The 23,529-nt window shown below is 44.3% G+C and overlaps 1 protein-coding gene across 1 annotated transcript in view; it reads left to right on the forward strand.

Moving 5' to 3' along the window:
• Positions 1 to 23,529, forward strand: part of MICAL3 (microtubule associated monooxygenase, calponin and LIM domain containing 3) — a 203,148-nt gene that overhangs the window by 176,868 nt on the left and 2,751 nt on the right. The window contains 7 exon segments of the mRNA XM_079140276.1: positions 3,702 to 3,752; positions 5,381 to 5,491; positions 6,579 to 6,672; positions 11,684 to 11,734; positions 20,269 to 20,334; positions 23,178 to 23,277; positions 23,414 to 23,487. Of these exon segments, the coding sequence (XP_078996402.1) occupies positions 3,702 to 3,752; positions 5,381 to 5,491; positions 6,579 to 6,672; positions 11,684 to 11,734; positions 20,269 to 20,334; positions 23,178 to 23,277; positions 23,414 to 23,487 (547 nt within the window).

Here is a 23,529-nt window from a genome sequence, read left to right on the forward strand (position 1 = left end):
GCCCATCATGTGCTTTTTTGACAAGGCCTTTTGAGAATTGGGCTTGAGACTGCCCTCTTCACTGAAAACTTTAAACTGTTAGCCAGTAGACCAACCAAGGAAGACCATGGTGGTACGGTGCCTCTCTGATGAATTCTGTAGTCTGCTTCCAGGTTCCTCCTCCCAGCCAGATTCAGTTCTTAATTACTTGGCAAACTGAGCCAGGCACAGTGGTGTATACCTATAATCTCAGCAACTTAGTGAGGCCTCAGCAACTTAGTAAGATCCTGTCTCAAAATAAAAAATAAAAAAGGTTAGGGAAGTAGCTCAGAGGTAAAGTACCTCTAGGCTCAATCTCCAGTATCAAAAATAATAAATAATATTCATAATAACTTGGCAAACAGAAGAAAGATGGTCAGCTTACTTCTCATCTCATTCTTGATGCTCATTCTTGATATGTTTGTCTCTAAGACTGCATCAGCTCTTTCTACATTATCCTAGAAAAACACCTAAAATGACAGTCATCTCCTCCTGCTCCACCCATCTGCAGAGTTAGGCCTCATATTGTCACTTCCAGGCCAGCACTGAGTGAAGTCCTAGGAGTCTTGTGTATTTTCCCTTGAGTCTTCAATTTATGTGCCTCCTGTTGAGTACCCGCTGTTGAGGTCTCCCAGACATCAATCTTGGTTTTGAACCGAGGATTGCATCTCGATTTGCATGTGGGTCTCTAAACACATCACCACACTGGGAATAGTTGATGTCTTGGGATTCTTTTTTTTTTTTTTTTTACCTAGTTGTTGATGGACCTTTATTTGATTAATATTTTTGTATCAAACCCAGTGTCTCACACGTGCTAGGCAAGCGCTCTACCACTAAGCCCCAGCCCCAGCCCTGTCTTGGGATTCTTGAAGGGGTCTGTGAAGAAAGAATTTTTCCCTTTACCTCCATGATGACTGTGTAGATGTTCAAATAGTTCATGTCATGTTGGTCAAAAACATTCAGCTGTGATTGCTATTATGGTCAAGTTTCTCCACTGCTTCTCCACAAATTAATGAAGCATGCTGACAGAATGCTGATCAGTAGACTTCCCACACTTGGCTATGCCAAGGCCATCATCTGGGTTCTACCTCCCATTGACCACAGATTTTTCTGGGGCCTTGCAGGCACTAGGCACAAAAGAACTCACTCCCCTGTTCTTGTGAGCAAGTCAAGGACCCCATTATAGATTCCTAGAACCACAGAGCTCTGGAGACCTCACATACCAGGCATACCCTGTAGGGACAGGACCCTTCACTAGAGGTCACATAGGGAATGTGGAAGACAAGGCAGGGCCTAGGAGGCTGCTAACCTGGCTCCTGCCATGATGTGGAACTGGACTCAGAGCAGTCACCATGTTTTCAAGACGTGGATGCTAAGGCAGACTAAAAACAGCTTATAAAGGGTATTTTTAGAACAGTTAGATCATGAACAGTGTAGTATCATCCAGTCAACATCAGGTTCCTTGCAAGTAGGAAAATGTTTGTTTTTAGGAGGAAGTACATGCTAAAATTTTTCAAGGTCAAGGTTTATGGCATCCCATCTACAAATGATTCAGAAAAAGAAAAGATTATAGCTAGGTGCTATGGCATACACCTGTAATCACAGCACCTTGGGAGACTGAGGCAGCAGGATCACAAGTTTAAGACCAGCCTCAGCAATTTAGCAAGACCCTGTCCTCAAAAAAAGAAAAGAAGGGCTGGGGATATATCTCAGTTGGTAGAGTACTTGCCTCACATGGGTTCAATCCCCAGCACCACAAATTTAAAAAAAAAAATAAAAAGAACTGGGGATGTAGCTCAATGGTAAAGCACCCAAATTCAATCCCTGGTACCAATAATAACAACAAAAAAGGTATGTATGTGTGTAATATAAAGATTACATACATACACACATGTCTATGAAACATGCTGTAAAATGTTAACATTGGGAAAATCTAAGTGATTTTCAGGTATTTATTTATTTTCTTTCTCTTTCAACATTTCTGTACGTTTGAAATTTTTCAGAATAAGAAGTATGGGGAGCAAGGGAACTGAAAGTGAAAATGGGAGGCCAGTCTCCCAGCCACAGAGCCCCCGTGCAGTAGAGATGGAGGAGGTAGCTTCTCTTGTATCTCAGACACATTCCTGAGCAAAGCACTGGTGAAGCAAGTGACTAGGTTTTTTGATAGTTTGGAAAAAAAAAAAACACTAAAAATAACTTGTATTTTTGTTTAAAAAAAAAAAAATGCAGGGTTTTTGTTAACCACCTACAGCCATGCCAACAAGAAATAACTCATGTTGAACCTCTTTTCTTTGCTTCCTTCTGACTTTAAATACAACTAACACAGCTGCTCTTGGCCACCCTGGGCCATCAGAGGGTGCTAGGCCCGCTGTCCAATAGCCCCTCTTCCTGTTTCATAGCCACACTATCAGCTCTTGTGGATGGCCTTAATCTCTTGGGCACATGAAAACTGTCATGATTTCATTCTAGAATGGTACCAGTCCCAAAACTGGGTAAATTATGGAGAAGAATGCTGCTGCCCCTCCTCACAATATTTATAACAGCCAGGTATAGATGTCCATGCTGTTCTTTAGGGTGTAGTTACATAATCCTATGAGTTTTTCCCATGCTATTCAGGGACATCATCTGTCATTTCCCTTTTTAAAACTAGCCTGATTTTAATAATGAAATGCTTCCTCTCAATCTGCTTTGTGGAAGAAGTGAGTCTGAGGCAAGATGTCTATTCTTAGAGGCAAATCCATTCTTTTCCAGGATAATATGCATGTGAAATATGGGTCCCCACTTTGTCATGCCTGTGAGTGACCAGTAGAAGCAGCACAGGCAACAGGGCATTGCAGGCCTTCCTGTTGCTCTCAGAATCTCCTTATCCTGTGGGCCATCAGACTCAAGCCACCTCCCTCCCTGGCCCCTAATGGCCTTTTAACTATTTAATTTACAACTGATAAGAAAACCAGAAGAGCAAACTTAACTGACCCCAGCATTCTGAGCAGCTCCACTCAATGTTTAGTGGAGTAAAAAGAGGTTGGTTAACATAGCTATCTGAAGTACTTTTGGCAAATAACAGGGATTTATGCTATTTCAGTTCCCTTCACAGGTATAATCAAGAAGTAGCCCATGTCCCCTGTCCCAGAGCAACTGGGTGATACACTGTGAACCCACATGTTCCTGTTTAGGAACATGCCAGGAGAGAGCTTTTGGGGAGAAGGTATGAGGTTCAGTGCCTCGTTTCCCTCTGTGTCTGCGTCTGACATCAGAAATCTCCCCCATCCACCCCCACCCACGAACAGCAGGAAGTGTTCTAAATTTCCACAAGCAAATGAGTTACTGAAGGAGAAACGGAACCTATGGTCAATAGTTTTAAACAGTTTTGACCTTCACACAAGGGATACTGAGACAAGAGAAGATTTGGGGGGTGGTAGAGAAGCTGTTTCTACTCAGTAGAAAAGTGAACCCCAGTCTTACTCAAAACCAGTGTTCACTGAGATGTAGCTGCTAGAGTCTATACATGCAGGTCCCTCCTCACACAGTCCTGTGTGACCTTGTGGAAAATAATCATGTGTTTAAGTCTTGTATGTTTGTTTTAAACTTCTGATTTTACTCCATTTCTGTGTTCCATTTTAATTTTTTTAATCATCATTGTCATTACTATTCTGTTTTGTTTTCCGTTGCCATCCCCTTAAAAGTCGATTTATGTACCACACGCCTTGGCATTCAGGAGATCCTATTCATCAAAGGTAGTATCTCATTCCCGCTGGCTGGTCCTCATTGCATGCCTGTCTGTGATTAACCACCCAGAGCATCCTGATCCCAGGCCCAGTGGCCACACCCTCACTAACTGTGTTCATACATGCATGTAGCTGTAGCAACCAGACTTCTTTAGCTGTCACGAGGGAGAAGGATAAGACACGCCTACTCTTCACTGGCTGGAGTGCATGTGGTAATGCTCCAGTTGCCTGGGTGGGAGTCAGAGCTGCCCCTGTGGGTCTGGGCACCCCAAAAAGAGGGGTTGTTTGCCTCAGCTCTGTGGACTGAGACCTGAGCTGCCCAGGGCACTAGAATGCCACAGCTGTCCTAAGGACTGCCTATTGCCTCTTCATGTGACACTCCACTGTCTTTAGAGCTCTCAGAGAAGAAACGAAGAGTCTGGACCCTGAGTTGAATTTTGAAGCCTTCTTTAAAGTCTATAAAATCTCCTAGTTTATTTTTTGGGCTTTTTTTTGGGGGGGGGGGCGGTGGCAGGGTTGGTTGACTTTTGATGTTTTTTTTTTTTTTAAAGAACTGATACAGATGGCCTGGTCAATTAAGGCAGATTCCCAACATGTACCTCTTGGGGATTGCCCAGTATTTATGCAAAGCGTGGGATACTCCCCATAGCATTCATCCTGCACTGAATTTGCCCAGTCACCTCCTCCATTCTTGATGACACTAGCCACAACCACCTGGCTGGGCCACTTCCCTTTCTTTCTGTGGCAACTGTTGCCTATGCAATCCCCAGAGGCCATCACCTCCACAGTTCCTTCTTTGGCCTATATTAGTTTGGGGTTTCCCCAGACTTAAAAATCTTAAAATAGAAGCATTCCTATTTTTTCTAGTTCAGATTTTTTTTTTTTTTTTTTAGTTGTGGTTGTCAATTGACCTTTATTTATTTTTATGTGGTGCTGAGGATTGAATTCAGTGCTTCATACGTGCTAGGCAAGCACTGTACCACTGAGCCACAACCTCAGCCCTCAGATGTTCTTAAAAGAACCTCATGAATAGCACTCGTCTGAAAAAAGTGGCTTTTGATTTCAAACAAGAAAATAAAAGGATCCTGATTTTTCTCTTTTTTCCCCTTCCACTGTATGCTTCCAAAGTAGGAAGCTTGGGGAAAAAAAATTTTTTTTTCATGGTGCTGGGGATTGAACCAGGGCCTTGTGCATGTGAGGCAGGCACTCTACCAACTGAGCTATATCCCCAGCCCGGCTTGGGAAATATTTTACTGACATTTTTCATTCCCACAAGGTCTTTTTAAAAAGTGTAGACATACTTAAATAGGAAACAAGAAAAGTGATCTCAATGTTAAAGGAGCCTCCTAATACTTGTACCTTCTAATACATAGACCCCACTCAGCCTCCTTTTCTTATCACAGAGGGGACATGTCTCACCTTGGGGGTCTTTAGATGTGTGCGGTAGCATTTGGAGCTCCAACAGGGAAAGGTGCCAGCGAAGTCTCTGGTCAAGCTGCAGCTGGGGAGCTTCACATTGATGTATGCCAGCCACCAACCAGCTCCCACTTAGGGGACAGTCTATTCCATGCCCTTGCCAGACTGCTGCACAAACTAATCTCATACCTAACTGAGAAGATCTCTTTCATTCCCTCTAGCCAAGAACCTACACAGAGGAGGAGCTGAATGCCAAGCTGACCCGGCGTGTGCAGAAGGCAGCTCGGAGACAGGCCAAGCAGGAGGAGCTCAAGCGGCTCCACCGAGCCCAGGTACAACCATAGACAGTGAGACAGACAAAAACACAGGTGGAAAACCAAGTGGCATGTCTTCATGTACACCCAGTTGACCCCTATTCACAAGGAGGGAGGGTGAAGAAGGCAGAGTAGAAGCAGATGGGGTGTCCCTGTCATCTGAGATGATAGCCCCAAAGTGCCTTCAGCTCAGTGCAGATAGAATGGCCCCATCTTTGCAGAGCCATCAGTAAAAAGGGAAAAGCTACACTTTGAGTTTCTAGAATAGTCATTATAGAGTCAAATTAGTTGTCTTATTTGTAAGCAGTAGAGTCAAAAGTCAGTTTATGGCTGGGTAAAATGTCATACACCTGTAATTCTGACTACTCAGGAGGCTGAAGCAAAAGGATCTTGTGTTCAAGGCCATCCTGGGCAACTTAGAAAGACCCTGTCTCAAAATAAAAAATTAAAAGGCTAAGAATACAGCTCAGTGGTAAAGCACCCAAGTCCAATACCCAGTACTGAAAAAAAAAAAAAGAAAAAAAACAGTTTGTGACCTGCCATGGACCTTGGACTTTAAGAGAGGTTAGAGTTATTCTCTAGGTGTCAGCCTGTCTTAAGGCCTCATCTGAAGTAACCAGGCACAGAAGTATATACACCTGTAATCCCAACAACTTGAGAGACTGAGGCAGGAGGATTGCAAATTCAAAGCCAGCCTCAACAACTCAAAAAAATTAAAAAGGACTAGGTGTAGTTCAATGGTAAAACACCCCTGAGTTCAATCACCTATGTCAAAAAAAAAAAAAAGAAATTCTGAGGTATTGGTACTTAAATGCTTCCTGCAGGAGTTTTATTCCCCTCCTGCCCTTGAACTGCTCTAGAGAGGGCTGACATCTTCTTCAGCTGCTTCCATATACCAGGAACTTAGAACAGTGGGCTCAGAGTCTGATAAGTAACAAGGCCCTGGGGGATTTGGATGCAGGTGGGATGCAGCCCACAGACTAGAGCTCTTTCCAACATCTCAACATAACTTGTCTTGCTCCCTCCTTGAGTTTGCCCAATTTAGTTTTCCTCCTGAAAACTAGAGATAAGAAAGTTAGGTGCTCATACTGCTATCTTTTGACAGATCATCCAACGGCAACTAGAGCAGGTGGAAGAAAAGCAGAGGCAGCTGGAGGAGAGAGGGGTTGCGGTGGAGAAGGCACTCCGAGGTGAAGCAGGTATTGTCTGGATCCTTGTGAGGAAGTTTATTCTGAAGGAGACCCCATCTTCCCCACTGAAGAAGCAAGTTTTACTTCAGCTGGAATTCAGCTCCTCCTTCAGTGGGGTTTTCTATGTCCCTGCATCACATCTGGGGCTTCCCATTAAGCAAAAGAGAAGTGCCTGTGTTTGGGGCAGCCCTGAGGCCTGGGCTATCTCTCCAGCCCATCGTACAGTTTGCCATTTCCCTGTAGAACAAAATCTTAGGTCCCCATCATCTGTTGATGGCAAACTCTGGGCTTGTTCCTCTTCCTTCTCCTCCTCCTTTCCCACCCCATCATTTTCCCTAGGAAAAATACCTGGGAATGAGTGAGATTGTATCACAAGGAACCATCACAGAACCCCAGTTGCTCCCCTACATGCTCTCCTGTCCTTAGTCCTGTGGGCTCCCTCCTGCCCGAACCATAAACCCCTCACCATCTCCTGTGGGTGGAGCTTACATGTACTCTTGGTACTTAAGTGTTTTCCAGGCTCAGCCCAGGCTTAATGTTCACTAAAGGCCAGTCACTAGGGGCTGGGTTGGAGAGACTGGATGGGGACATGATGTGCTGGCACAGCATAAGACACCAGGAAGCAGCTGTGAGGGCATGTGGTTGATGACTGCCAATTGGACAGGAAACACTAGAGAATGTAGTGCAGTCATGTCTACTGCTCCCAGAAGTGTATGTGTTTGGATTCAGCACAAGTGAGCACAAAGAAGGCAAGGGAGTACCTAAGTCATCCCTGGGCCAAAGCCTAGAAAGCCCTGCTAGTTCAGGATCTTGTATCCATTGGGCCAGCCCCAGCCTCAGGCATGGAGTGGCTGATAATCTGCTTTCTTAGGCATCCAGAGTCTCATCCAGTCTCTGGATGAGGAACCTCCATCTCTTTATAAAGAAAATGAAGGCCTCCACACTTAGCATTGCAGACTGTGAGACTGAGATAAAGAGAGGCAGTGGCTTCTTACCGCCTCCTTACTCTAGAGTGGCAGAGAGGAGCAGGGTAAACTGTGTGTGGAACTGAATAAGAGGAACTGGTAAGGAGCAGCCACTGCCATGTGATCAAGCTGGAACACTGATCAATGAGTTGGCCTTATGATATGTGCCTGGTATCAAAATCATTCTGTAGGACTGAAGTTCATGTGGTGGGGAGTGGGGGTCAAGCATAGAAGCAAGTTCCCTTTTCAGGCTCTTGATGGCCCAGAAGTTGCAGTTTGTCAATAGACTCAGTGATGACCTTCAGGTGAAGAGATGTGCTGGGAGAGAAAGATGAGGATGTGGATGTTCTTGGTTTTGTGCCTCACCTGATGCTGGACTTAACTGTTGAAGCCTGGGCCACCAAAGGAAACACAAAAACTTGAACCACTTAGTATCCAGAAAGCTAAGAAGACTGGGATGTTACCTCGAGGCAAGCACTGGCTCCATTGCCAAGAAGTGGAGATCCAGGATCACTTAGAAGGGTCCTCAGGCTTCCCAGTAAACCATGATGTCCCCCCACCAGCCTGTGGGACTCCTTTCCCTGTCCTGCATGCTCTTTTGGCCTCCTGAATTCAACCTGACCCTGGAGGGAGTTAGCCTTCCAGAGGTATCCTGTGCCAACTAAAGTGGACCCACAGGACCCTGCCCTCCTTGCTTATCTCTTGCAGAAGATACCAAGAAGGACTCTGGACTCATCATCATTGCTTTTAACTCTTCATAGATCACTTCTGCCAAGATGAAAAGTAATGGATGGATCTCAAAACACATAGTGAGAATAACTCCACAGGTGTATGCATGCACATTCAGAGTCAGAGTTCTCCAGGAAAAAGGGGACTGTACCCCTCCTCAAAAGATTCTGAGTTTCGAGGAAGAGGATTGCCATCTGGATTGATGGTTTCTGTAAAGAACTCAAATGACAAATGCTCGTCAGCTGCATGTAGTTGGAGTCTACAACAATACTTCAGAACTTCTGTAACAAGCATGTTATTTTGGCTGCTAACTAAGGGCCAGAAAATAACACCATTAAAAAGTGTAAGAGGAAGGGCTGGGGATATAGCTCAGTTGGTAGAGTACTTGCCTTGCAAGCACAAGACCTTGGGTTCAAATCTCCAGCACCGCAAAAAAAAAAAAAAAAAAAAAAAAAGAGTGTCAGAGGAGGGCTGGGGATGTGGCCTAATGGTAGAGTTTACCTAAATTCTGCAGGACCCTACATTCCATCCCTAGCACACACACACGCCAAATTGGCAGAGGATTTTACCAAGAATCTTCATTCCAATCGTTTAGATAAATTACATTTTGATGGGTGGAGGTTGTAGCTTAGTGGTAGAGCACTTGCCTAACATGTATGAAGCACTGGGTTCAATTATCAGCACCACGTATAAATAAATAAAATAAAGGGCCATGGACAACCAAAAAAAAATTTTTTTAATTTAAAAAAATTGCACTTTCATGACCATGTACAACTGAATTTCATGTCAGTGGTTTTCAAACTTGCTTTTAGCAGCAGAGCCCTTTTACAACATTGTAAGTTCAAATTTAAAATAAAAAATAATTGCCCTAAAATGTTAAAACACACACACAAATTTGACAGCACAGGGTAGAGTGAAGAGCTGCACCAGCATCCAGGTCCAACACCCAGTTCATTTGTGGGAATAGAGGTGAGAACAGTAGTTGATATAAGTGGTAATTGTTTTTAATGACTTAACCTGGAACTCTCAGGGTATCAGCAATTTAAATGATGCAGACACTAGAAGCTTAAAAACAGAACAGTAGTATTTTTCTACAGTTGAATCACTAACAAGGCTAACAACAACTCATATTCCTAATAAAGAACCAATCTCAGAAGCTCCAGAGTAAGCAAGAAACCCAACTACACTATAATATCATGACATAATGTGTCATCAGCCCTGAAGTGCCATGCTGATATGTGCATGCTCTGAGAGACTGTCATCTCCCTGATTTATAAGCACTATAATTGCAGGCCAGGATTTAAATGAATTACATAGTTCTTTTTGTTTTGTTTTTTGTTTTTTTGCTAACAACACATTTACAAGGAATGTAGATACTTGCATATAGGAAGCAAAAGAAACTTGATCCTGAGGGCACCATAAAAGAAAGGTCACCTGGCGGTACAAATTAATATGCTGATGGTCTTCAATGGGTTAAAAGTTGGCATATTATGCATTTGAGTTTTACCTTTTCAAAGTTTTTAAACAAGTTAAAAGCATTTGAGGTATTTGGAAAACCCCTGTAACACTGTGAAGAGTCGTAGGGTTCCTCAGAAGTTGGAAAACCATTGTTCTAGTCCACCTTCTTCCTGTAGATGAGACTTTGCCAAAACATCTTTAACCAAAATCCAGTCTGTTCTCTTTCTAAAGATGCACCTCTATAGCTCTGAGATATTCCATGATGCATTTAAGAAATTCTCAGGGTATAGTGCTCATACCATAACTTATACCAAATATATTGTCTTTTTCTTATTTCAATATACCCACTCCAAGGCTGGTATAATGTCACTTCCCAGGGGACTTGTTCCTACTTGGCAGATACCATCTTTGAGGCTAAGTGTGCACATTGACCACTCTTTTGGGCTTCTACATTGCATTCTCCTTGTTAGTCTCACTGCACCTAGCTGAACCTCGAAGAGCTAACCTCTGCTGTGTGTGAAACCTGGAATCTTCCAACAATGCGGGTCAGCCCCATCCCTGAGGGCTGTACTACCAAACCAGCAAAATCTGCCACTCTGTCTCACTTGATGGTCTCAAGCTTCCATTGTGTCTGAGGAGGCCATACTTTGTTAGTTAGCCAACTTGCCCTTCCAGAGAAGAGATCCAATACAGACCTACCACCCCGTTAATCTCTTTTTGTCAAAGGCTTCTATATATCCAGAACTCAAGGATTAGTTTCAGAGTTTTCAAGCCTAGAACAAGACCAAAACTTTTACATGATTTCTGGTCCTGGGACATCCAGGTTGCTTTTTGGTTTCCGGAACCCTGATTCAAACTTAAAAACCACTGGGTCAGCCTTGAGTCTGAGCTGGAAAGCCTCTGCAGGACTTCATTCAGTTTTCTGAGGTATGTCCATTCTTGAAGAGGAAACCCCATGTGGAACAAAAGGCTGTCAAGATCAGCGTTCAGATTGTGAGGTTTGGAGAAAGGGTGACACAATAATTTTGTTGTGCTCTGCGCCTCCTTACAGTTCTGGGGAGATGAGGACCACCTGCTTAAGCCCAGTGCTTGGCACTACCCAGACTTTACATCTCAGGCATGTGAAGGACGGAACATCCTTTGCTGGACTGCTGCAGGAGCTAAAAGGCTAAGAGTGCTGGTGGCCAGCAGACCTCCAAGCTCAGGGCAAAGAGTTGCAGGGTAAAAACTCTGCATAAGTCCCAGCTCATTTCCAGAAGGCTGGCTAAAGTTTAAGACTAAACATCAGGACCTCCATCTTAAACCCATTGAGCAAAGTGGTTCTGCAAGGAGTGTGCTGCAGTCACTAATGGGGCCGTACACAGTTCTTGGGAGTGCTGCCAACTGTGTTTAAACCCAAGGGTTGGGATTCTTCCAGGGCTTATTTAATGTGTCTACATTTTGGGACATCAGCCTGGGGTTTTTGATAGTCAGAAACTAAGGAAGTAAGTAGCCCCTGATCTGCTCTTGAACTTCTTACATCTTCTTTGATAAGACTGAGTTCCAGTAGGGTCAGGTTTCCCAACAAAGCCAAAGCCTTTGTCCTTACTGAGCCAAGGTATGAAAAAGGATCACACTGGTAGTTACTGTTGACTCTGTCCCCACTGGTTTTAGTTAATTCCCTTTCACACCATGAGGTACACAGAGATGGCCTGCATGTGTGCATATAATGCACTTATAAGACATGCATGCTTTCCAGCTGTTCCTCTTTGCCCTCTTGCTGTATGTCTGCATGTTTCTTATGCTTCATGTCATTGATGGCTTTGGGTGTGGTGGATAGCAGGGTCATCTGGTCAAATAACTCTCTCTTCACCAATTCCTTGTTGTAGACTATTGGGGAGAGTCTTATTACAGTGACCTCATCGACTTGCATCTGGGTGGTATGTATAGCAGCAACTGTTGCTGGTACTAACCCCGCTGACGCCCTTCTCCTTTGTTTCTCCCAGTCCTTCCTCACAAACAGTGAAAAGAAACCAACCTGATAACCAAATGGCAAAAGCACAAACCCTTTTCCAGGCTCAGTGGTAGAACACTTGCCTAGATGAGCAAGACCCTGGGTTTCATCCCCAGAATCACCCCCCCCAAAAAAAAAAAAAAAAAAAAGAGTAGCGTGTCAGATCCTCTCCACTACCCATATTTACTCCAGGGGAAGATTTAAGATAGCTTTTGCTGCCCAGAATTTTTCTAATATCATAATAAGACTTTATCTATTCTACCTCAACAACCTCGCAGTCCCCTTATTAGTCCCCTTGTTTGGTTGTTTGACAGTAGTACACACACATTTAAATCCAACATGAATTTTGTCCTGAATCTTATCACTTCTTAATGTATAGGTATCATATCCACTATGAAACTCACTGCCAATCACACTTAAAGAAGCAAATGTGGAGCTGGGGATATAGCTCAGTAGTATGTACTTGCCTAGCATGTTCAAGGCCCTGGTTTCCATCCCCAGCACTGAAAGAAGCCAAAAAAAAAAAAAAAAAAAAAAAAAAAAACGGAAGACACCAGCATGAAGGACTCAGCCTGTCACTTTCATTAGGGTATTGCTCGTATTGCTCCCAAAAGATCTCAGTGCATGGGAAAGGCTTCACTGTTATGATTTTGGCCCAAATTCACCAGACTTGAGTCTAAGTTGAGAGATGTCCATAATGATGGCCCTCCTCCTTGTCATGTCCTAGGACTTACTTTGCACTTTTTTTCAGTGAAGGAAGGAGAAGCCTCAGGCAGTAGTTCTCAAATTGTGGTCTCTAGACCAGCAACAGCAGCAGCATCCACTGGGGCCTTTTTAGACATGCAGAGTCTCAGGCTCCACCCTAGACCGAATCTGAAACCCTGCAGGCAAGGCCGTGGTATCTGTGTTTTAGCAGACCTTGCAACTGATTCCGATGTCTTCTAAAGCCAAAGAACCACTAGCTGAAAGGAATTCAGTATGTTTGCTATGTTTTCTGTACAAAGCTCATCATTTGTTTTGGCGTAAAGAAATAACCAATCCATAAGTCTTATTTCTAGACTTTGGGCATCTTTTCTCCTGGAAAGCTGCCATGTGGCAGGAGTGCCAAGCAGGGTGTTCTGCACCTGCTCGGTGTCCCCTGTCTTTGATCAAACAATCCAGTCTCTTCCTCTTTCCATAGTGGCCCCGTGCCTAGAAATGGTTTGAAAGAAAGAGCTGGTGAAGATCATTCTCTCATTTTTTACTCTAACGCCATCCTTTGAGAGAATCATTTCTTGACCCATTCATTTTAAAACCAAAACCAATACTAGAGGTATAGCTCATTGACAGAGCATTTTCCTGGCATGTACAAGGTCCTGTGTTCTATTTCCAGCATTGCCAAGAAAAAAGAAAAAATAAGACTGTAATTCTGATTCCTATTATAGGGCAACACCATATTCTTAGAGTACCTCCACTGACCAACAGATAGAGCCCTTGGCTCCTTGGGTAGGTGCGACTGTGGTCTGTTCTCTGTGTCCCTCATCCCTTGTTCCCATGGATCCCATCCCTCCATAGGCTCCCTCAGTGTCCCAGAGCTTTTGGAATATTGAGGGATTTCCACACTCGTGACCATTGATGCTGAAAAAGGGCTGATGCTTACATCCCACTTAACAGATCCCATCCCTGTCCAATATCCCCAATCCCCTTCCCACCTCCTCATAACACTTTCTAGGCAATGGTAATGGCAATTATAAATAAATCTTAATGTGTGAAAAGACATTATTACATCCTCGTAGGAAGGGCCCTCAAAGCCCACTTCTTTGAGCTCATGCTTGCCTGGCCCTCTGAGTTGGAGGCACTGCTGTTGCCTCACTGACAATCTCATACATGTCTCCTTTGTTTTCTTTCCCCTGTGCTCAACTGAGAAAATGCAATGAGCTGTTTTTACAACAGCACTTAGCTCTTTGGATCTAGAGTGCCAACAAATTCCAGGGGAAAATGAAATATATAGAAGAAAGAAACTCAGTGTGTCTTCAAAATTATAAAGTTCCCCACCATCAGACTCCTCATAACCCCCACTACTTGGTTCTCATCACTTCCCCTTCTGTCAGTGCACTCTTATTTGTATGTTACATTCAGACTCCTCCTGTGGGCTCTGCTCACCATATAGGCTGCTGCTGCTCCCTACTGATAAAGCATGGAAGAAGCTCTCCTTTCTGAAGGGAGTCACTTGTGCACACCAGGCACAGGGTAAAGGTCACCAGGTCCTATCCTCACCAAGCCCCAGGAGGAAGTGTAGATGGCACAACTGTTCAGTTTCTGTTGATGTTTACTTCTTGGGGCACTTGGTTTTATTCATTAAGTACAGTGTTGTACATCTGTAAATCCTGGCAACTCAGTAGGGCCAAGGTAGAAGAATTGCAAGTCAGAAACCAGCCATGGCAACTTAGCAAGATCCTGTCTCAAAATTAAAAATAAAAAGGGTTGGTGATGTTGGTCAGTGGTAGGCCACCCCTGGGTTCAGTTCCCAGTACTTGGTAGGTACTGGAGGGGACCTTTTGGAATCTGGAGCTTGAAGTGTGGTTAAAAGCAAATCGCTGCTGTACCCCTTTCTTTTCTAAAAGGTCTTAAATCAACCTCATTTCTGGGCCACAGCATCAAACTTGTTTCTCATGTGGGTGACACAGAGCTCTAAGCAACACTCAGAGTGTTAGGAATTCCATATCCTGCTCAGAGGAGTCCAGACCCCCAGTGTTTCTATCTGTCCCACTATAGTGCCTCAGTGGGGTTTTCCAGTGACTTTCAGTTAACTATTTAAAGACTCCAAACATACATTAAATGTCTGTTTTTGGGCTGTGTGCATAGCTCAATGGCAGCATGTGGGAGACACTGAGTTCAATCCCCAACACCCAAAAAAGTCTCTTTTTGAGCCATAGAGAATAAAAAGTAAGGATTTCACTTCCTCAAATAGCTGGAGCTTATGATGTGAAAATAAAAGAAACCATTTTAGAGAGACATAATGACCCTGGGTCCAGAGAAGAAGGATTCATAGTGGCCACTGCCCTATGAGAACACTGAACAGGTGCAGCCCAGCCCACCAAGCCTTGCTACACTACATCAGATAAATAATTGAAAATCTGGGGAAAAAATTTTTAAAAACTGTCTCTTCTGAAAAACTTTGATTTAAAAGACCCACACCTAATTTTACAGGATCTTACCTCTTGATTTGTATGTCTCATAGGGAAATGAAAGGTTTAGAAATATAATATGAATGGCACAGGGAGGCCTACCCCAGGCCTGGCCCCTTCCCACTTTCTAAGTGACTATCTTCTATTTGCTTCTCTTAATTTGATATTAGTAGGTTTTTGCTTCTGTGCTCAAGCTGAGCATTAGCCTGACTAGTTTTGCTTAGGGACTTTGAAATTACCAGTTACCAACATTTTCCAACATTCATGTATCTATATGTGTTGGGTCTCACTTCTTAAATGCGCCTTTTTGTTTTTCACTTTCTCTCCACCTACACACACACACATACACGGTCTAGAAATTTATTCTGCACTGAGCTTTTTATAGCACAAAGCATCTCCTCAGCCCTGTCATACATATGTAGGCTGGATCAGCAACCTACCCTGTCCTGGTTCCTGCTCACCACTCCACGGCCCTGCTAAGGCCTCAGTTTTTGTCATTGCCCACCTACCAGGGTATGCCATTGGTACTGGGGGGTTTCTTGGGTTGGAGAGCAAGAAAGTGGAGTATAACCTTAGTCAAGAAAGATTTTGTCAATTACCTTTTGCATCAGAATATGTAACCTAAACAAGACAGAATAGAGGCAGGCACAGTGGCACATGCCTATAATCCCAGCTCCTTGGGAGGCTGAAGGAGGATTACAATTAGTGATCCTGGGCAACTTAGTGAGACCCTGTCTCTAAATTTAAAAATATGAAGGACTGAGGATATATCCTAATGGTAGAGCATCCCTGGTTTCAATCCCTAACACTGGGGGATGGCGGGGGAGAATCAATGAAAACCTCATTTCTTAAATGAGAATCACCAAGAAATTCTCCTGGGTTGAGTGTGTGGCTCTGGCAAAATGCTTGCCTACCATGTGCAAGGCCCTGGTTTCTATCCCTAGCACCACAAGAAAAAAGAAAAATTCTTACAACCCTGGACATGTTGTTCTCTGAAAGTTTAATCTGGGTGACTGAGCATAGTAATTACTGGGAAAACCCCTGAGGTCTCTGAGGAAAAGGTGGACAAAAACCTTTGTAGTATCACTAAGACGAATTGGAGTAAAAGGCATTTTTTCAGCACTAGATTCCTTAGTAGTAAATATGGTGCTAAATGAGTAGTAAATGAGAAATGTGACTCCTCTCACCCTACCCCCAGGTAAGATGAGGGATACATACGCAGCCCTGGGTAGAGATCATGTGGTTGGAAAGTGAAACCTCAAAATGCAATTAAGAAATAAGTCTGCTGCCTATCCTTGACATCTTGGAGTAAGTTGTTCAGAGGCATTAAGGAAATCAAAAGAAATTTTCCTAAAGTATAACTGAAAAGGGAGTAATCTAACCCAGGGACTAGTGTATCAGAAGGGAAGGTGTTATGAGCCAACTTAAAATTTGTAAAAGGATGATATCCTATGTTTGCAATCTTATTATTTAGAATTCTGTATTCCCACAAAGAAATGTTATAAATGGTGACTCAGCTCATAAAAAGCCTATTTTCCTCATAATATCTCTGTAGACAGTGCACTCCAGTACCTAGCCAGTGAGTTCTGAGGAAATGCAACATTCCAGGCTGGGACTTCTCAGGTCTAGATGCTCCTTAACAGGCCCTCCCCAGTGTCTGCCAGGTACTGACTAAAGAGACTTTCCAGCTTTAAGCATGTGGTGATGACTCCTAACAAGGAGGATCTGGGAGCCTAGATAATGGCAGAGATGGATTCTAAGATGAGGTAGATCCCAGGGCTAGTTCTCAGCTCCAGACCAGCTCCCTGGTCATCCCCTTCCTCTCTGTCCTCCTTGAGACTGGCCAATCAACTTCCCTTCCTACTACAAACTACACTCATCTTTTGCTTCCAACCAGAAATGTATTCCTGCTTTGGCTCTTTCTTTTACTTTCTTTTTTCTTTTTTATTTTTTTTCCCCCTCTCTCTTGTACTGGGGATTGAACTCAGGGGTGGTTAACCACTGAGCCACATCCCTAGCCCTATTTTAATTTTATTTAGAGATAGGGTCTCACTGTGTTACTTAGGGTCTTGCTAAGTTGCTGAGACTGACTTTGAACTTATAATCCTCCTGACTCAACCTCCCAAACTACTGGAATTACAGGCATGTGCCACCTTGCCCAGCTCTGCTTTGGCTCTTAAAGAAAATGGGGTTAGTGGATGGTCAGCACAATGCCTGGTACATTAGAAGTACTCAGTAAACATATTTATGAAATCACTAGTCTCACCTTGTCCTTAAAAATAAGCCCATGATCTTTGTAAGGTGTTTCTAGTTATTTCTGATAATAGCACCAGTGTAGAAACCAGTGGGCTAAATAAAACTAGGTAGAATCAAATGACTGAACTGGGAGCCTCAGGCCAACTCCCATCACAGCACGAGTTATCCCTGGGTTTTCTGGCTATGGTTAATGTTAGGCCTTGGTCTTGGCCCTTCCAGGCTTCATTATCACATCATCACTTCCTATAAGAAAGGCACTAAACCTTTCTCTACCTCTCATCCTCAGGGTTAGAGCCTTTGGAATTTTGAGTTCTAAAGAGATAAAGTGGATTTTGTCTTCATTTCAGATGAGCAGCCAAACTTCATATCTTGAGATTTGGTTTGTTTGTTTAATTTTTCTAGCTACCCAAACAGTTTATGCAGTTAACTCATAGGATGGGAGTAGGGGATACAGTGTGTTGGGATGAAGTGTCTTAGAGACCTCTATGAGGAAGTAGGGTTAAGATAGAAATATAGAAAGAACAAACCAGGCATGGGGGCATACACTGAAATCCCAGTGTCTCAGGAGCCTGAGGCACTGGGAAGAGTGCCAGTTTGAAGCCAGTCTGGGAAAATTATCAAGACCCTGTCTCAAAATAAAAAGAGCTGGAGATGTAGCTCAGGTCTCTACAGGGGTAGGGGTAGAGTGCTTGCCTAGCATACACTGGGCTCTAGGTTGCATCCCCAGCGTGGGGGCAGGGGGGTGATCTTCTATTTGGGGTGATGTCTTTGCTCTTAGAACCAATGAACCAGATCATGTGTTTCTCACATCTCTAAAAGGCAAAGAAATTTCTGTCACTTGGTGCTCCTGTGCCTCACTTGTGTGGTCCTTTCAGATTCTCTTGCAGTGTGGAACTCCCCATTCAATTGGTTTTTCCCTTCTATTTCTTCTGAAAATAATACCCACTGGGTGTCCTTTCTGGTTGTAAAAGCAGTACAGATTAATTGTGGAAGTCTTGGAAACTCAAGAAAAGAGTACCAGCCCTGCAGTATCAGCCCACCCACCTCCTCCCTGAGGGACAAGAGAGACCAGCCCTTCTAGTCTCCCATACCCTTCCTTCTGCCTGTTGTTGTCACAGTTCCTACCCCCTTTCCTTTTCTGTTTTTAAATGCACACTTTACCTGATGCCCCCTTTTTCTAATTTCATTTTCTAATTTTTATTCTCAATATTTTGTTATCTCGAATTGTGCTCTATATCAGAAAGGGTGTAAATGGAATGTGATCTACACAAAAGGAGATAAAAGCTATATTTTGTGATGTCCAAAAAATAGAAATGCACACAACATGTATGTGCTGCTCCCTACTTGATTTTGGATGTGTATTGGTTGTATATTGTGTCACTGTCCCTTGCTAATCAATATGGATGCTATTCTCCACACCACACAGCCTTTTCACATGTAACATGGTTCTAGGAAGCAGCAGATGGTTTATTTACATTTTATTTAAGGAGTTTATCAAGGTTTCTAAACCTCAATACAGACTTTGAAACCAAGAAGGTTGAATATAAGTCTGTTCTAAGGCAAAGAGAATTTTTTAGGAATGAAATTCTCCTCCCATATGGCCAGGAATCAGCTGGTCAGAGTCTGGTCTATTGAGAGTACTACATATAATCAGCATTTCACACACCCTCTTTCTGTATCTGGCTTTAGTTTTGAAGTTGTACCCAGTGTCAAATTGAATGTACAGAGCACTGTGCAGAACAGCGAAGGTCTGAGAAGAAAGAAAGTGATCCCTGCATTTATTCCATTGCAAAGTAGAATGGTTTGTCTTTTGGCCCTCCTGTTAACCTAAACTCCATTGTCATCATAAGCCACCAATGCAGCCTTTCCCCTGCAAATCCCCACCAAGGCCTGTCCTTGGACTTCACTGTCCCCTGTGTGTACTGCTGTGGTTCTGTGATGGTGCCTTGCTCAGCTCCTCTCCCTCTTCCTTCAGTGACCATCAGGTCTCCCCTACAACTGGCCTGGAGATGTCTCTCTGCACACTGTCTGCTCTCAGCTGCCCCATCACCACTCTTACCAGCATCATTAGTGTTAGTTGTTGGCATGTCCTATCAGCACATCCCCTCTTGGTCTTAAATGCAACAGCATCCCCAGCTGTGACACTGGACCCCTCCAAGAAATGGAAGGACCAGAAGAAAACGGGGTGGCTGGCTCTCCTTGGCACGTGGGAGGGGTAGTGATACAGATTGGTGGAAGTCACTTCTGGGTGTCCACATTTCCCTGGCTCAGAATTTGAACACTGCAGATGCCAGAGCTATGTAGGCCCACCACAGAGTTAGGTTGCTGCCTCCATAGACTCTGTTCCTTTCTATAGACACAGCATCAGAGGATAACAGACCTCTCCTTGCCCTTCAGACTTAATCAAAGTTAATTTAGCACATGTATCTATGTGATATCTTAGGATATTTCACTTAGGTTTGGTTGATACTACCTTCCCACCTAGAAACAATATTAACCCCATGTTTAAGATAGTATCTCACAGAGGTAGGCAGATCTACCCAGGGACCTTGGGCCTTTTTGAGGAGGGAGCTCAACACCCAAGACCTTAAAGGCCACCTTATGGTAATACCCAAATTTCACATCCTACCAGTAAGGAATAGAGGAGAAAGGCACAGCCCACTTGGTCGTGAGCTGCTGCTCCATGAAAGTAGTACTTGCATCTTTAGGTGGACCCCCACCATTCCTCCCTCAAGCCACACACCCACATGAGTGCTCCTGACGCCTGAGCCCGCTCTTGTTCAGTTTCTGTGCTGAGAAAAGGACTTAATTCATTTGTAGACTTTGTTTCCCCTGTTTCTGCTTCTCCATTTCTTGTATTTTTTCTTTTCTTCCTGTTGTTCCTTTCTCACCTTTTATGCTTTTTGTCCTCTGCTTGTTTTTTATTTCACCTTCACCCTAACCCTCTCCACTTCCAAATTCCTCCTCCTCGTTTCCTCTTCCTTTTTTTGTCTTTCTCCGTTTCCTCCTCCTCTTCCTTGTTTGGTCCTTTTTGAAGTTGAGCCCAGTGGCGGGACTCCACGGCGTAGACCTCTCTCCTTCTGCCCTTGCTGTGTCCAGGAAGGTAACGTAACCTCACCCGCCTCATCCCACTGCCTCGGAGGGTCAGAGCCACATTAGTTCCACAGGGAGCCACAGCCCAACTATTTCTCTTTCTCTTTCTGACATATGTCAGCCCTATTTCAGAATGTCATGAGTATGTGGCAGTTTCTTACAAGGCACAGTATCCCTTTGACCGTCTGAGGGGAGGACTTGGGTACAGAGGGAAGCTGGAGAGCCTCCAGGCCTGGCAACTGAAGTCTGCAGACATCTTGCAGCCTGCAGACCTTCTTCTGCAGCATTGCCCCCCCACCCACCATACCCATTTGTACTTGGGGCTTTTAAACCTCAGACCCACCAGATGGATTTGTATTAATGGAGTCAAGGAATACTGTCCTTACAAAGACTGATCTACACAAATGCCCTCAAGTTCTTTACCAAAACAAACACTAAAGCAAACTTCTCTACTTTGTGTCTTGCTAAGTGTGTTTTGTTTTGTTTGGTTTGGTTTGGTTTTTGGTTTTATTTTTTTGGTCTGATTTGAAGTCTGTTGTGGTGATAAGATTGTCATTGACAAGGCATGTGGGCAGGGGAAGGGGGAGTGTGGCCATGACTAACCCTTGCTAACCTCTTACTCTGCTCTCCATGGCTCTCACATGTGACTTTCACCCTCCCCACCCCATCCCCTTACTCATCGGCTGTGAACAAGCTCCACCATGGCTCATGAGCAGTATTCAGATGTACCCTGGTGGAAATTTTGTCTCTATACACGGGAAGGTGGGAAGGAGGGAGAGACTTCCCAGTGTGCCCTCAGCTTGCCACACTGGACAGCTTGCATGTGTCAGGGCTCCATCTTCATGGCCATGTGGGCACACTGTGCAGAGACGCTCCGGAAGGAATGCGTGGAACTGAGCTGTAGGCTGGTTTAAAAGCCAAAGACCCAAGTCTATTGGATCGGGTGAGGAGAGCTCAGGCCCCAAGACATGAAAGCAGCACTGCACGGTAGCAGTCTCCTCAGGCCAGGGGTTGGGGAAGTGGGGAGCTTCCATCCTTGAGAGTAGAGCTCAGGGACAGGATGCCACCTCAGGAGCAAAGCTGTATGTGCACTGGGGCACGATGTAGACACTAACCCCTACTTGTGTGAATGCAATGCATCTCTGCCTCTCTAGAGTGGGGCCATTGGCTAACTGGCTTAGGCCTTATGCGGGTCAAAAAGACAACACAGAGCTTTGTTTTTGATTAGTATACAAGAATATCAGGTGGCAAAATGCGGGCAAGAACGAGTAAGGAGCAAATCTGAGAGGCACCCACCTGAGGACATACATAGTACATGCTCCTGGGCTATAACACTAATCACTGCTGGGACATCCAACCAAGCAACTCAAAATGGAGAGTACTTTGAGAGATTTCCTAGTTCAGTGCCTCTTAATCTGAGGCCTGTGGATGGACTTTAGGAAGCCCCTGAGCACCCTGAAATTCTGTTTAAAGTTATTTGATGCTGTAGTCAGGGTGTAGCTTAGTGGTAGAGCACTTGGCTGGCATGCTTAAGGTCCTGGGTTTCATCCTGAGCACCATAAAATAATAACAATGTGTGAGATATATATATAAAAGCATTTTTCTAGGAAAAATCTTTAGCTTTCATGAGATGCTTAAAATGGGTTGTAACCCCAAAATATTAAAGAGCCACTGACATAGTCTGTCTCTTAGGCAGTACCACACTTTGGCCATGAGCAGATTTGTGCTCCAAGGAAAAGGAGTTTGTTTCCTCCTTGGATGGTTTGATTCCTTAGAAAGTTCTTCCTCTATACTCCTGCTGCAGTTATGCCCACAGGTTGGGTTGCTCCTGATCGAGACTTTGTCCTGTGTTGGTTCAGATTGGCCTGAGTCAGCAGGCAGGTACCAGCCCCCAAAACTGGTGGTGGGATTGGATCAGAACAGCGTGTGGCCAGCTTCCTCAGTCTCCAGGGTGGCTGGTCTGCTGGTGAGAAAGCTGACAGCCATCCTGGATGCCCTGCTAGAGTGTGTGTTAGGAAGCATGACCAGCCATACGTTAAGATATGGTTTCTTACCAGGCAGTGGTACATGCCTATAATCCCAGCAACCAGAATGGTTGAGGCAGGAAATTCGCAAGTTCAAAGCCAGCCTCAGCAATTTAGTGAGGCCCTGAGTGACTTACCAAGACCCCATTTCAAAATAAATTTTAAAAAGAGCTGGGGATGTGGCTCAGTCATTAAGGACCCCTGGGTTCAATACCCCATTACCAAAAACAAAAAAAAGAAGAAGAAATGGTGTCTTTCTGATTAGGACATAAAGCAATTATGAGGCCTCAATATTGGCCCCAGAGAGGAACAGCAGCCTAGGAAAGAACTGGGTTAAAGGGAGCAGGGAGAAGAGTAAAGTATAGTTTATAAATTTATATTTGCCACTTAGACTGGTTTTCTCAAGGAGATCAGAACATAGCAAGTGCCAAATAAATATCAAATGAATCAAAAAATTAAGAAGGAAGAACAAAGCACTTTAAGACATCCAAAAGAAAGCTTCTGCACAGAAGAGGTATCAACAAGCCTGTGAGGCGGGAACAGTCACAACTAGCCAGGATTACTGGCATGGTTGAGGGCAGAGCCTGGACTGGACAGAACAGACAAAAAGCATAGGCTCTGTTAGGTCCTGGGGTCTGCACAATGCAGGGGCCTATCATTATCTGCATGTCCCCAAAGGCTGTAGGCAAACTTTGGACCTGGCTTGGGAGTGTTCCGGCAGCATCTTGCTCGGCTCTCTTTGCACATTTGCCCCAGTGTGATGACTCCTGTGGGCCAGGGGAGACAAGACATCCTACCTTGCTGCCTGACACACAGTCTCTCTCGGCAGGCATGGGCAAGAAGGATGACCCTAAGCTGATGCAGGAGTGGTTCAAGCTGGTGCAAGAAAAAAACGCCATGGTGCGCTATGAGTCTGAGCTGATGATTTTGTGAGTAGTCTGAGATTTGGGGGTCTATTCAAGAAGCAACAAAAGTGCTGGGTCTATCATAGATACACCTACCCTAACTTGGTAGGGTGACTAATTGCTCCCCAAGTCACTGTCTCTCTCTCCTTCCCCTTCTCAGTGCCCGGGAGTTAGAGCTAGAAGATCGGCAGAGCCGACTGCAGCAGGAACTGCGGGAGCGAATGGCAGTGGAAGGTAAGTGGGTGGGTGAGGTGCACAGGGGAAGACTGGTATGGT

This window comes from Sciurus vulgaris, assembly GCF_902686455.1.
Source record: "Sciurus vulgaris genome assembly, chromosome: 5".
In the NCBI taxonomy this organism is placed as follows: domain Eukaryota; kingdom Metazoa; phylum Chordata; class Mammalia; order Rodentia; family Sciuridae; genus Sciurus; species Sciurus vulgaris.